This window comes from Hibiscus syriacus, unplaced genomic scaffold (assembly GCF_006381635.1).
Source record: "Hibiscus syriacus cultivar Baekdansim isolate YM2019G1 unplaced genomic scaffold, ASM638163v2 tig00110610_pilon, whole genome shotgun sequence".
Taxonomy (NCBI): domain Eukaryota; kingdom Viridiplantae; phylum Streptophyta; class Magnoliopsida; order Malvales; family Malvaceae; genus Hibiscus; species Hibiscus syriacus.
In genome coordinates this window covers 442,121-457,136 of record NW_024062800.1, presented here as the reverse complement: position 1 = coordinate 457,136, position 15,016 = coordinate 442,121, and the positions used below count along the sequence as shown (strand labels likewise).

General features: G+C 32.5%; 1 protein-coding gene across 2 annotated transcripts; it reads left to right on the top strand.

Moving 5' to 3' along the window:
- Positions 1 to 1,268: 1,268 nt before the first annotated feature.
- On the top strand, positions 1,269 to 14,463 carry LOC120135495 (U11/U12 small nuclear ribonucleoprotein 35 kDa protein-like). Of its 2 annotated transcripts, XM_039151778.1 has the most exons (10): positions 1,269 to 1,278; positions 11,998 to 12,166; positions 12,242 to 12,339; positions 12,455 to 12,506; positions 12,631 to 12,701; positions 12,828 to 12,918; positions 13,002 to 13,077; positions 13,341 to 13,419; positions 13,790 to 14,267; positions 14,318 to 14,463. In XM_039151778.1, exons 2-9 carry the CDS (start codon positions 12,022 to 12,024, stop codon positions 14,189 to 14,191), a joined length of 1,014 nt encoding a protein of 337 aa, XP_039007709.1. In that variant the 5' UTR covers positions 1,269 to 1,278; positions 11,998 to 12,021; the 3' UTR covers positions 14,192 to 14,267; positions 14,318 to 14,463. The 2 variants fall into 2 exon arrangements, with proteins under 2 accessions (XP_039007709.1, XP_039007708.1); XM_039151777.1 differs by lacking the exon at positions 1,269 to 1,278 and having other exon boundaries at positions 11,965 to 12,166.
- Positions 14,464 to 15,016: the final 553 nt, after the last annotated feature.

Genomic DNA, 15,016 nt, shown 5'->3' with positions numbered 1-15,016 from the left:
AATTCATTTAACTTAATTTGTTATATCGAAACATCAAAATATTTTCAACAATCTCCCCATTTTTGATATAACAAAACATTTGAGTAATTTTAAGATTTTGAAATAAAGTTTGAAATTACTCCCCCTTACTTTAACACTTCTCCCCTTTAACACCTTAACACTTCTCCCCCTTTTTGTTAAATAAAAAAGACTATAATCTTTGAAGTTCAAAATAACTTTGGAGAGTAAGTAGTAAATTTGACATTTTAAAAATCATTTTGAAAAAAATCAAAGCTCCCCCTCAATAAATGCATTCCAAATAAAATTTTGCTTTTAGGATCTTGACACTTAAACAAAATTGAATTTTAACAAAGAATAACAAACATGTTAGTAGTATATGAAATTCAATATATCCAAGACTAAAATACTTTATGCAATACCAATTGTTGAATTTAAGATCATATGCATAAAGTTTTCTAAAAATGTTATGCATTTGAAAATTTTTGATATCAATTATTAGAGAGATATCATTTTCATTTAAACCACATGCATAAACATTCAAATTTAGGTCAAAAATTTTAAAATTTGTAAAATCAAAGTATTTAAAAATTTGATAACAATTGTTAGAGAGATATCAATTGCATTAAATCCAATTTTGACCAAAATTTTATTATGATGAACTAAAAAATCTTAAAAATTAATATAACTTTAAAATGTTCATCATAATCATCTTTTCAACATACATGAGATTAAAACAATGATGCATAATCATTTAAAACCAAAACTCATGCATGCTTAAAATCAAATGAGCAACCAAATAACCAAAATTAAAAGAATTAAGCTTAGAGGTTACCCATTCCTTTTTCATGTGTGGCTAGAGCATCTTGAATATCATCACTTTCATCACCATTGCTCCCACACACCTACAAGAGACATTTAAGTAGATTTTGGTATCCAAATTACTTTGGATCCTTGGACGTTAGTTTCAATTCCCCTTGTTCCTTTCAGAACCCATACTTGCCTAATTTTAAAACGTTTTCCTTTCTTCAAATGACAAGTATGTTCCAAATGACCATGATAATGGCAATGTGAGCATATTGCCATTTTTAAACATAATAGATTATTTTTAGAAATTAATTCTTTTTCTTTTGTTAAGCTTTCAAGCTTAACTTCTAACTCAAAATTTTTTTTCTAGATCATTTATTTTGATTTTTGAAAGTTCTAAATCATTTTTCAAAATTTCATTTTGATTTTCAAAATCAACTCTAGCTTTCAAAATCGATTTATTTTCAATTTTGAGTTTTGAAATTAATTTCGTATATTTGGAATTCATGGTCTCAAATCCCAAATACAACCTATTATAAGCATCTTGTAACTCAACAAAAGTAAATGAATTAAATCCATTTGAGTTAGAAGATACCTCGGGCTCTTCAAGAGCCATTAGAGACACCACCTTTGTTGGTTCATCTTTCTTGTTTCCGTGGATTTCATCGAGCTTATTCCAAAGCTCCTTGGCACTTGAACATGAAGAAACTCCTTCATAGATTTCAGGACCAAATGCACACAACACCATGTGCATGGCATTGGCATTAAGTTGAGCTTTCTTCCTTTCTTTGTCACTCTGCTTCTTCTCATTCTTCTTTAGAGAAGAGTAACCGTTCTTGATTATCTCCCATGTATCAAGATCATTGGATTGGATGAATACCTTCATTAATTTCTTCCAATGATGATAGTTGTCTCCATTGAAGTATGGAGGCCTATCCGTTAGTAGGGAGTCTTCCATGTGGAACAAGCCGGAGGTAGAAGCCATCTTCTCGGTTGTGTCAGAAATTGGTAGAGCTTCTTATAGGATCGTCTCAAGGTGGTTAAACCTTTTTAACGAGTTAGACTCTGATGCCAATTGTTGGGATTTTCAGAAGCTCGAATCGACAACCGGAATGGTTTGTAAAGAGTGGTTGGAACGGTTTTGTGTTTAGAGAGTAAGGAGATTGAAAGATAGAGAATTGCACAGCGATTTATAGTGGTTCGACTTTCTCAACCAAAGTCTACGTCCACTACCTTAGCTCCTCACCAAGGATTTTCCAACAATTTCACTAATTTGTTCTTTCTTTTGAGGATAAAGAGTAACCTTACAAACTCCCTAGTTTTTCCGGGATAAACTATAACCTTTCCCTAGTTTTTACACGGGCTAAGCTAGAACATTTCCCCTTTACAAAAGAATAAAAGATGTAAACAAGAAAACCTCTCTAAGGTAGGTGTTTACAAGATTGAGCTCACAAGAACAAAATATTTACAAGAGAAAGATGAAATAAGATTGAAAAACTCTTCTCTTGTGTTTGATTGCTTGGATAGTTGTTCTCTTGCTTCTTCAAGTGTCCTTAGCTTGTATTTATAGCTTGGAATGTGTTTGAAGTCATATATAGTCGTTGAAGATGTTTTGGAGCCGTTTGAGGATGAGAAACAATTAATAAAATAGCTTGGAGCGTGGGGGAATCGATACCCCCTCATGGGGAATCGGTTCCCTAAGTGCAATCAGTTTTTGACCGCTAGACAAGGGGAATCGGTACCCCCTGGGGGGAATCTGTTCCTCCTGGGGGGAATCAGTACCCCCTGGGGGAGGAATCTGTACCCCCTAGGGGGAAATCTGTACCCCCTTGACAATCTGATTTTTCTTGAAACCCTTTAAAAAGAAAATATTTTTGGCTCGATTAAGGCTCGAAATACTTTGTAAAATTGTTTTAAAATAGTTTAAGTATAAAACACAATTTTACACTTTAGTAAGGATTAAAATGAACTTTGAAAGACTTGGAGTAATATTTTGATATTTGAATAATTACATCGAATATACTTAGAAAATCTTTTGTAAAATCTTAAAATTCATTTAACTTAATTTGTTATATCAAAACCTCAAAATGTTTTCAACATGTTGGATACAATATATCCACCGTATATCTATGTTCCTAAGGGATGAGTACCTACCTCCGGATGGTCTAAACCACCAAGAGATCATATAATGAAGGAATCTATCACGATGAGTTCTTAGGGTACTCTCACTATCCTTAGACTTATAGGGTGAATCCACAGTCTCTTTTTCATTAAACCTGAGTTATCTAGTCCAAAATGGGTAGTGATTATGCCGGAGTCAATAAAAATGAATTGTCCTAAAAGATAGGATCGAATTCCTATAGTTTCGGACCGGTGCTCGTTTTGGACACATATCACATTGGAATAGAAAAATGCGGACTAATATATGATAACCCAAAGGTTTGATTTTAAAGAGTTTATCAAACTTCTAGGATTTAAGAGTAGAAAGATATTGGAAGTTCATATCTTCCATAGCTTGGATCGAAGGGATACGCTCTTCCCGGATTTTGTATGACTCAAAACAAGTATGGTACCTATGGTATATATCTTTTCCACGACCAGGTACATTGAAAAAAGAGTTCAGAATGGTCATATTTGGGTTATTTGGATTGGGTGGAGGAATAAGAGGTCGATTTTAACTTGAGCGACTAGACAATGTCCTATGTCATTTAGGATTTGACATGATTTAAGGATTGGAATAGAATATGTAACCTATAAATTTAAACACATGTATGTAATATAAACAAACCCAAAACTCAAATAAATCCTCAATATTTCAAGGTTCTCTAAACCGAATCCTAAAGGGCAGTGTTTTAAAAAACTATTTGGAAAATAATGTTTGAAAAACACAATACGTATAGTTTTTATGAAAACAACATAATTGAATCAAAAACAACAATTTTCGAATTTTTTTATTTCGAAATTTAAAGATAATTTTGAAAAATGAGTGTTTTTGATGAAATTAGTTGTAAAATCATCATATAACCAATGCCGATGTAATGTTCATCTTAGAACTAATCAAAACTAGTCCTAAGTTCAAAAATCAATGAAATAGAGGATTTTGAAATATTACCTTGAAAATTTGGATTTTATGAGAATGTGATGTTGGCAGGATCAGAAGTTGAAGAACTATCTAATTCCGACTTGTATTTGATGATTTTGGAAAAAGTGGAGATTTAGATAGGAAAAAAAGGATGAACGACGTTTAAAATAGAAGAGAGGATTTTGAGAGAAAAGGTTTTTCTGGGCGTTTAATAACTAGAACCCGTGTGGGGTATCGATTCCCTAAAGGAGAGAATCAGTTCCCATTCAAACAGGGAATTGGTTCCCCTTCAAGGGGGTATCGATTCCCTCTGCACCAAAAATGCTAAAATTTTATTTTAAACACTCAAAATGCTAAAATAATTTGTTCTAGTGGTATTAGCAATTCATATTACAAAAAATTAACTATGTTCAATCAATCAAATCTATCATTAAACATATAATCAATTTTTCACAAAGAATCATAAACTCCCCCTAACTAATAGCAAAGAATGCAATCAAAAGTGTTATTATAAGCATTTTTCATTTATTCTTAAAAGTGCTAAAAATTATTTTAAACACTAAGTGAAGATAGGTCAGTTAAACCTAATTCTCTCCTAAGTGTCCAAAATCTTTCTTTTTCTAAAGGTTTTGTAAATATATCCGCTAATTGATGCAAAGTATCAACAAATTCTAGAACTACATCTTCTTTAGCGACATGGTCTCTAATGAAGTGATGTCTTATTTCAATGTGCTTAGTTCTAGAGTGTTGGATGAGTTTTTTTTGTAAGACAAATAGCACTAGTATTGTCACACTTGATAGTAATGGTACCTACTTCAATTCCATAATCAAAAAGTTGTTGTTTCATCCATAAAACTTGTGCACAACAACTACCGGCTGAAATGTATTCCGCTTCAGTGGTAGATAATGCAACACAGTTTTGTTTCTTTGAAAACCAAGAAATCAACATATTTCCAAGGAATTAGCAAGTATCGGAGGTGCTTTTCCTATCTAATTTGCATCCTCCATAATCCGCATCAGAAAAGGCATGCAAGCTAAAGCTAGAGTCTCTAGGATACCAAAGTCCTAAACTAGGAGTGTCTTTAAGGTATCTAAAGATTCTCTTAACAGCTAGTAAATGTGATTCCTTAGGGCATGATTGAAATATAGCACATAAACAAACACTAAACATAATGTCTGGTCTACTTGCGGTTAGATAAAGTAAAGAACCAATCATTGACCTATATAATTTAACATCCACACATTTACCTCCTTCATCTATGTCAAGCTTTGTTGATGAGCTCATTGGAGTGTCATGAGGTTTCCCATTTTTCAGTCCAAACTTCTTGAGCATATCTTGGACGTACTTAGCTTGATTGATGAAGATGCCATCTTTTCTTTGCTTGATTTGGAGTCCCAAGAAAAATAAGAGCTCCCCCATCATGCTCATCTCAAATTCACTTTGCATTAGCTTGGAAAATTCTTGGGAAAGAACATCATTAGTAGAACCAAATATTATATCATCAACAAAAATTTGAACTACTAATAAATCTTTACCTTTATGCTTTAAAAACAATGTAGTGTCAACCTTCCCTTTTGAAAAACCTTTTTCAATTAAAAAGTTTGACAATCTTTCATACCAAGCTCTAGAAGCTTGTTTTAAACTATAAAGTGCTTTTGTCAATTTAAGAACATGATCCGGAAATTTTGAATCTTCAAAACCTGGAGGTTGTTCCACATACACTTCTTCTTTAATAAAACCATTTAAAAATGCACTTTTAACATCAATTTGATATAATTTAAATTCATGAAAACATGCAAATGCTAATAACATTGTAATTGCTTCTATCCTAGCTACAGGAGCGCATGTTTCATCATAGTCTATGCCCTCTTCTTGAGTGTACCCTTGAGCAACAAGTCTAGCCTTGTTTCTCACTATATTACCATTTTCATCAGCTTATTCCTAAATACCCATCTAGTACCTACAGTAAACTTATTACTAGGCCCTTTAACTAATGTCCATACATTACTTCTCTCAAATTGATTTAACTCTTCTTGCATAGCCATAATCCAATGTTCATCATTTAATGTTTCTTTAATATTCTTAGGCTCTATGCATGAGATAAATGCAACAAAATTACAAATATTTCTAAGAGAAGATCGAGTTGTTACCCTTTTGGATGGATCACATATTATTTCATTATCCTTGACATAGTTGTACTCTCTTGGGTAAGATACTTCCCTTTCTTCAATGGTTAGATTCTCGAGAGGATCTTGAGTTTCTTCATATTTCGTTTCTTCCTTTGATGATGGTTCTCCAACGTCATGTCTAACGTCATTTGTATTTATAACACCTACATCATCATTCAAACAAGAATCCTTCCTCAGAAGGAGATTATCATCAAAAACAACATGTATAGACTCTTCTACAACTAAAGTTCTTTTATTAAATACTCGAGAAGCTTTAGAATTTAAGGAATAACCCAGAAAAATTCCTTCATCACTTTTAGCATCAAATTTGCCAAGCTTGTCTTTACCGTTGTTTAAAACAAAACATTTACATCTAAAATGATGAAAATAGCTAATGTTAGGTTTTTTTATTTTAAAAAGTTCATATGGAGTTTTCTTCAAAATAGGCATAATCATTACTCGATTAATAACATAACAAGCGGTATTTGTGGCTTCCGCCCAAAAATATTTTGGCAAATTATTTTCACAAAGCATGGTTCTAGCCATTTCTTCTAAAGTTCGATTTTTCCTCTCAACAACTACATTTTGTTGAGGGGCTCTAGGAGCTGAAAAATTATGGCTAATACCATTAGAATTACAAAATCAGTAAATCCAAGATTTTCAAATTCAGTTTCATGATCACTCGTAACACTAGTTATAGAGTAACCTTTTTCGTTTTGGATTACTTTTGAAAATGTGATGAATTTTTCTAATACTTCATCTTTAGTACTTAAGAATAGAACCCAAGTATATCTAGAATAGTCATCTACCAAAACAAATGCATATTGTTTTCCACCCAAGCTAATAGTTCTAGATGGCCCAAAAAGATCTAAATGAATCAATTGTAATACTCTACTAGTGGATACGTCATTAATGGATTTAAAAGAAATTCGCTTTTGTTTTCCTTTAGCACAAGCCTCACAAATTTTATCATTATCAAATTTTAGTTTAGGCAGCCCTCGAACTAAATCTCCTTGAACTAACCGTTGCAAAACACTCATACTAGCATGTCCTAGTCTCCTATGCCATAACCAACTATCATGCTCATCCTTAGCAACTAGGCATAAATTAGTCATATTGATAGAATCTAAATGCACCATGTAAATGTTTCCTATTCTATGACCAACAAGCATAATCAAAGTAGATGCAATGTCAATCAATTTTGCAAACACTTAATTTAAAAATAAGACATTGTATCTTTTGTCAAATTCATCTAATCAGATTATGCTTTAATTCATTCACATACAAAACATTATGCAATGTTGATTATCGAGATTAAGAGCACATGCATAAAGTTTTTGAAAATGTTATACATTAAAACTTTATAATATTTATAAAAAAATCTATGCATAATCATTAAGAAAAATTTAAGGTCAAAATTTTGCAAAACCAAAGTTCTTGAAAAATCAATATCAATTGTTAAAGAGATATCAATTACATTTTAAAAACAATTTTAACCAAAAATTAATATGATGAACTAGAGTTCATAAAACATTACAAAAAATTATTATGTTCATCATACAATATTTTTCAACATATATGAGATAAAACATAATCATTTAAAATTATTCAACATTTAAAACCTCATGCATGTATAAAATAAATGAGCAACCAAATAAAATAAAAACATTAAGTTTAAAGGTTACCCATTCATTTTTCATGTGTGGCTAGAGCATCTTGAATATCATCATCTTCATCACCACTGCTCCCACACACCTACAAGAGACATTTAAGTAGATTTTGGTATCCAAATTGCTTTGGATCCTTGAACATTAGTTTCAATGCCTCTTGTTCCTTTTAGAACCTATACTTGTCTAATTTTAAATCGTTTTCTATTCTTTAAAGGACAAGTATGTTCCTTATGACCATGATAATGACAATGTGAACATATTGTCATTATTGAACTAGATGAATTATTTAAAATGATATCTTTTTCTTTTGTTAAACATTCAAGCTTAACTTTTAAATCGAACTTTTCTTTTTCAATACTTTCAAATTTTATTTTTGAAAGCTCTAAATCCTTCTTCAAGATTTCATTTTGATTTTCAAAATTAATTTTCGTTTCTAGAAGAAGTTTGTTTAATTTGAAAATTTCTTTTTCAAAGTTTTCAGATTTTATTTTTGAAACCTCTAACTCCTTTCTCAACATTTCATTTTGATTTTCCAAGTCTGTTTTAGCTTTCAAAAGAATATCATTTTTAGCAATAAATTTAGAAATCAATTTATTTTATTTGGAGTTCATGGTCTCAAACTCTGAAAATAATTCATCATAGGCATCTTGTAACTCATTAAAAGATTTTGAATTTAATCTATTTGAGCTAGAAGATACATTTGGCTCTGTGAGAGCTAATAGAGACATCACTTTTATTGGTTCTTCTTCTTCCTTGTCTCTATAGATCTCCTCAAGCTTATCCCACATCTCCTTGGCATTTGAACAAGAATAAACTCCTTTATATACATTAGGATCAATTGCACAACACAACATGTGCATAGCCTTTATATTTTGTTGAGCTTTCTTCCGTTCTTGATCACTCCACTTCTTTGCCTTCTTTGTTGGAGAAGAATATCCTATCTCGATCATTATCCAAGCTTCCATATCAAATGCTTGGATAAATATCATCATAAGCTTCTTCCAACGACGATAATTTGTTCCATTGAAGTGTGGAAGCATGTCAATTGGTCTGGATTCTTCCACGGAGAATGAACCGGAAGTGGACGCCATCTTTATCCATTTAACTCTTCCCAGATCTACTCAAGAGGCGGTTAAACCTTCAAATGAGTCAAGCTTTGATGCCAATTATTGAGTTAATAGATCGATGGAATTGGCCAAGAGGGGTGAATTGGCAATAAAAATTTTGGTGGAAGCTTTTGCAGAAAATTGAAAATATTTGCACAATGATTTAGAGTGATTCGACTTTCTCAACTAAAGTCTACATCCACTACCTTAGCTATCCACACTAAGGATTTTCCAACAAATTCACTAATTTGTTCTTTCTTTTGAGGACAAAGAGTAACCTTAAAACTCCCTCAAGAATTATACCACAAATTCTTAAGCACACTATTTTTCAAAGAGAAATACACAAATTTGCAAACTTACAAGGAAAACCTCACAAGGTAGATTGTTTGCACAATATTAGAACAAATAAAGAACACTCAAGGATAAATACAATAGAGAACAAATGGTGTTCTTGAAAGCACAATGAATATTGAATGAAAAATAGGCTTGAAGTGCTCAAACAATGAGTTTGATGCTTTCTCTTTGATTCTCTCTCAATTCTTGATAGTTGTTGTTTCTTGTTTTTGATCAATGGCTTCTAAGCTTGTTTAAATACTCCTTCAATTGATTCTGAACATTGGGGATGATTAGTGGAGTCAATGGAGCCGTTTAAGTGTAAAATCAATTAATAAAACAGTTTGGAGCGTGGGGGGAATCAGTACCCCCTCATAGGGAATCGGTTCCCTAAGTGTAAAATTCAAATATTTCGACCGTTGAACATGGGGAATCGGTACCCCCTTGGGGGGGAATCGGTTCCTTCTGGACAATCTGGAATTTTTGGCTTTGAAACGGTTCGAAATACTTTGTAAAATTGTTTTGAAATTATTTTAAGATTAAAACTTAATTTTACACTTGAGTAAGGATTAAAAATGTCATTTGAAAGATTTGGAGTAATATTTTGATATTCGAATAATTATATTGAATATACTTAGAAAATCTTTTGGAAAATCTTAAAATTCAGTTAACTTAATTTGTTATATCGAAATATCAAAATGTTTTCAACATTTAATTTAAAAAAATATATTTAAAATAAAATTTATATATTAAAAAAACTCAAAAAGATTGAAAAACTTTGAAAACTCTAATATCAATCCTCAAACCCACGTCGACCATCCCCGTTTGACGTCGATCATACCTCCACCAGAACCTCTACCCTACAACAAGTCAAACTCGACGACAACATCGCTTCTCCGACGAAGAAAACAACAAAATCACGATAATGATTTAAGTGAATATGTATGAGAAGTTTACATAAGCGATGCGATAAAAGTTAAGAATTTATATGTCTATGAGATATAAACAATGTGAATTGTGAAAAGCCCATATTGTGTAGATGAGAGCTATAGGTATAATTGACATGCCAAGAGTCCAGGATCTACGTGGTCCTTCGGGACGTATATGTAATCCTTTGGAACATATATGCGGTCCTTTGAGACACATATTTGGTCCTTTGGAATATGTATATGGTTTTTAAGGAGATTTCTATGTGGTCCTTATAGACATTTTATATGGCACTTCAGTGCATTTATACGAGCTGTTGTGACATCATTTGTGGAAAACCTCAATGCACTCACATACCTTAAGTTCTCAGTATTGTATCATGGGCTAATGAAATTATTAATATGAATTCATAATTGTTACTTTGATAAGCTTATGTGTGGAATGCATGGTTATGTAAGTTGCATTGAATGAATATATGAATGCATTGTACTCCATCTCATTATAGTATTATTACCTATTATATCTCACTAAGTCGATGACTTAGCGTGTGAGTGTTTCACACGTATGATCCAAGAAGTTAGGCGAGCAATGATAGGCAGCTGGGATAACATACTCCTGCGGATATCATATCAGAAGCAACTTAAACAGTAGATTTTTTTTGTTATAAAAAGTAATGTTGGCATGTAATCAAAAGTTTAAGTTGTATATGCTCTGATTACTTTTGTAAGTTTTTGTATTAAATTGATGTAAATTATGAGATTTCTTAGTACAAGTTTAAATTCTCTACTATTTTGTATAAGTATATTGTTTTATAAAGGTAATGTGACATCTCGGATTTGTATCCGGGTCGGATACAAGTTGAGGGTGTTACACCTAAAATGATAACGTTTGTAACATTAGATAGGGTGAGCATTCGATCAAGTCGAGTCGAGTAAAAAAATTTTGATTTATTCGAGTTGACGAGTCGTATTTTACAACTCGAACTTGACTTGAAAATTTTTCGATTCGTGTCGAGTTTAAGAAATTCGAGTCGAGTTATTCTAATTTCTATACTAATTTTATTATAATTATTTATAGTATTATGGTAAGGATTTGTTCTAATTTTTTGACTTTCTTTAACCATATATATATATATATATATATATATATATTATTCTTTTCACATTATAATGTTATTTAATATATCAAATACAATCTAAAATTATAAAATATATTTATAATATTATATTTTAAAGAAAGTATTTTGAGAGTATATAGGAGTAAGGAATTGATGAGAATAAATAATTTGCAAACAATTGTAGTCAAAAAAACCAAATTTAGTGAAATGCAAAGTTAAGGGGCTAAAAAAGAGAGTAAATTTTTAGTAAAAAAATAAGAATTGAAGTTACATGGGTATTCTATTGTGGTATATGATCATATGATTCAAATTTGGTGAAAAAAAGACTTAAAATAAATGAAGAATTGAAGAAAAAAAGTAAATTATTAAAATTTGAGGGACTAAATTGAAAAATAAAAAATTATTATAAAAAAGATGAATTGAAAGTAAGTATGTATTATACGATGGTTTAAGAGCATGTGATTCAAATTTGATAAAAAATAACTTAAAATGAAGGATAAATTGAATAAATAATAAAATCATAGGCTAAATAGTAAAACTGTCAAAATACTTAATCAAATTTTTTATTTTTTGAGTAACTCGAAAATTTAAAATTTTAACTCAAATCGAACTCAAAAACTGAATTTAAATAACTAGACTTAAATAACTCGAAATTAAAAAAATTAATTTTTAAAATGGTTTCGAAAAATACATCCAAATTAAAATGATCGAAATTTTAAAACCCTAATAAACCATTCTCAAACTCGCTCCCAAAATGATTCGGGATTTTATAAGTCCAACTCAATGTAGTTCTGTTACATACCTAAACGAATAATGAGCAGCAGCAGCAATAACATAAACTCGGTGTTCTATGCAGAGTCGTACCATCCTATTCAAGCTGGTAGCATCGACGGCACCGACGTCCTCCCCCACGACAACGCCGTTCTCCGAGCTCATCTATGTTCCAATGCTGCCCTTTGTATCTCTCTCTCTCTCACTTAAACTTTTCATCTTTCTCCCTTTCTTTTTCTTTTGATTCATTAATTCACTGCAGATGACCCTTTGGGTGACCTCAAAATCATCGGCGACCCTTATCGCACCATCTTCGTCGGTCGCCTATCTCACTTGACCACAGAGCACACTCTCCAGAAGGTCCTAAAACCTTTTTTTTCTTTTCTTTGGTTTTGCGATTCTGCTCTTAAACTTTTCAATTTTTTTGGGTTTCCTGTTATTTTAAATGTTGTATCTGTTTGGTTTTTTTTTTCAGGCTATGAGCAAATATGGTCGAGTAAAAAACTTGCGCTTAGTTCGCCACATCGGTAGGGTTTTAATTTTATATTCATTTAGTTCTGGAACATTAGTTTATCTCTCTCTCTCTCTATATATATATATATATATTATACCTTTCCGTTAGATTCTAGCTTAAGGGGATGCATTGTGTAGTGACCGGCGCATCACGGGGTTATGCTTTCGTTGAATTCGAATCCGAGAGAGAAATGCGTCGTGCATATCTGGTACTCAACATTGATTCATTTTCTCTCGTCTTATTAGTTTTATTCTAGCCAGGGATTACATCTTTAATGTCCGTTTTTGTAAAATTAAGAAAGGGTGAACAAATATGATGATTACTCCATTTTCAGGACGCCCACCATTCAATTGTTGATGATGCTGAAATTCTTGTTGATTACAACAGGCAACAGTTGATGCCTGGGTGGATTCCTAGAAGATTAGGTCGGTATAGATTTTCTCTTCTTTTCCCATTTCATCTAGCTATGGAATGTTGCCGAAATTGACAGGTTTCAGATTTCTAACAGGAGGGGGTCTTGGTGGTAGAAAGGAATCAGGACAACTTCGTTTTGGAGGACGAGAAAGACCATTTAGAGCTCCTTTGTAGGCATTGTCTTTCCCATCATTTTATGCATATTTTGATCCATTAAGTTATCAGATGCTCTGTGTGCTATATGAGTCTGATAAATCTGATGTACATTCCACCCCAAATTTTCCATCTATTTAATACAACTTCTGGGTTCATTAGGGTCCAAATAGTGAAAATCTAATAGTCCTATAATCATAAAAGTTTTTAGCTCTTGTGGCTAGATACAGAGAGCTGCAGCTTTCTGTTTGCTCATTCTCTATTTCCCCTTGAAAACCAGGCAACCAATTCCTTATGAAGAATTGAAAAAACTGGGCATTCCTCCTCCACCTGAAGGAAGATACATGTCTCGTTTCCAGGTGCAGCCCCATTCACCTCACTATCGTATACTAATTCAAACCCTTGGCATATATATGGATATTTTAAAGTGAGATAAAATAAGCTTTACAAATACATTGTTGCATAAGTCTTGCTTCTATGCATTATTTTTCTACTTGTACATTTTCATTGCTTCCTGAATTTATTAGAGTTGCTGGTGTATGTAAATTTTATTATATTTTCATTTTTATTCTTAAATTACAAGTTATTTTCCTTTTTTAGTGTGTGTGTTGGTTTTGGGGGGGGGGGGTTGGTCTTGAATCTTTTCTGAACTGCTTTGCCTCCTTTTCGGGTTTAGCCTAACCTAATAAGATGTCATTATGATGTCATCTTGTCCGAATGTGTTTCTAGGTCCCATCACCCCCTCGAAAACCTAGGAGTTTAGTGGAGAAGGAAAAATACTCTCACAAGAGGAGCTCTGCAGAGAGAGAAGATTTTTCCCAAAGAAGTAGCCCGACGGAGAGGGATGAACACAGAAGGACAACAGGGGGAAAGCAATACCCCAGGAAAAGGAGTCGTGTGGAGGAAGAATGCCAACATGAAAAAAGCCCTGAGGATAGGTCGGATTATTCTCCAAAATCGACCCCTGTAGAGAGGGATCATATCTACAAGTGGAGTTCTTCGGACAGAGAGGAGCACTACCATTCCAGGAGCACTGCAGAGAGGGGAGAAGTCTCTCAGAAAAGGAGCTCTAAGGGTAAGGAAGAACGCTCTAGCAAGCGCCATAGACATCACAGCCGGTCCAAGCATTAATCAAGGTCGGTCCCCTTTCTAGAGCTGCTGGGAAAATTAGTCCAGTCAACATGAGATAAGTCTTGCTTTTACTACCATGAAGTGTTGATTAAGATTTTTTTTAACTGTTTCCCAATTAGTGGCTGAAGAAATATGGGAGTTTAGTGTGGCTACAGAAAAATTGTTTGTATCAAGGTAATTGCAGAAGCGTTAGGTCACATCTCACTTGGTTAAAATGAGCTTTAGTTAAATTACATTACATGGATGCCAGTTTCAGGGGAATTTTATTTCATTTGTTATTGATGTATTTAGTTTCATTTTTATACGAATGGATAAGATATCAATGTCGTATTGGTTGATGCATCGTCTTTGTTCCGATATTGACACACGTTGCTGACAGATTTTCGTTCTGATGTCAAAATAAAATGTTTCTTAATCTCAAATAAAAGAAATGAATTAAGTAGAATATAGACTAGGAGACTGATAAGATCCTCGCTCTTGATTTGTCTTTGGTGTGATTTGTAGAGAAGAGTGAATAAGAGGAGTTTTGAGAGTTGAGGTAAAATTAAGATTTGAAAGAAAAATAAGAAAGAAAAATAAGAAAGTAAATTGAGAAAATTAAAGTAAAAATCTAATTGATAAAAATCAGCCTTGGGCTAAAGTTTTTGTCTCGATTTAAATCGATTCTTGAATAGGATTTTACCTGAGAGCTAATGTTGATTACATTTTACAGGGCACATCCCCTGTAAGTTGTTTTTTTCTCAAATAAATCGAGAATCTAAAATCAATTTCTAGATCTCAACTCTTTGTGAATTAATCGTGACAATCGCTTACCAATTCAACGCC

Excerpts from the sequence above, each read along its gene's own strand:
- LOC120135495 (XM_039151778.1), top strand. The coding sequence starts at position 12,022 with ATGAGCAGCAGCAGCAATAACATAAACTCGGTGTTCTATGCAGAGTCG. Across the intron at positions 12,167-12,241 it reads ATGTTCCAATGCTGCCCTTT|ATGACCCTTTGGGTGACCTC; the intron begins GTATCTCTCTCT and ends AATTCACTGCAG. Across the intron at positions 12,507-12,630 it reads GCGCTTAGTTCGCCACATCG|TGACCGGCGCATCACGGGGT; the intron begins GTAGGGTTTTAA and ends TGCATTGTGTAG.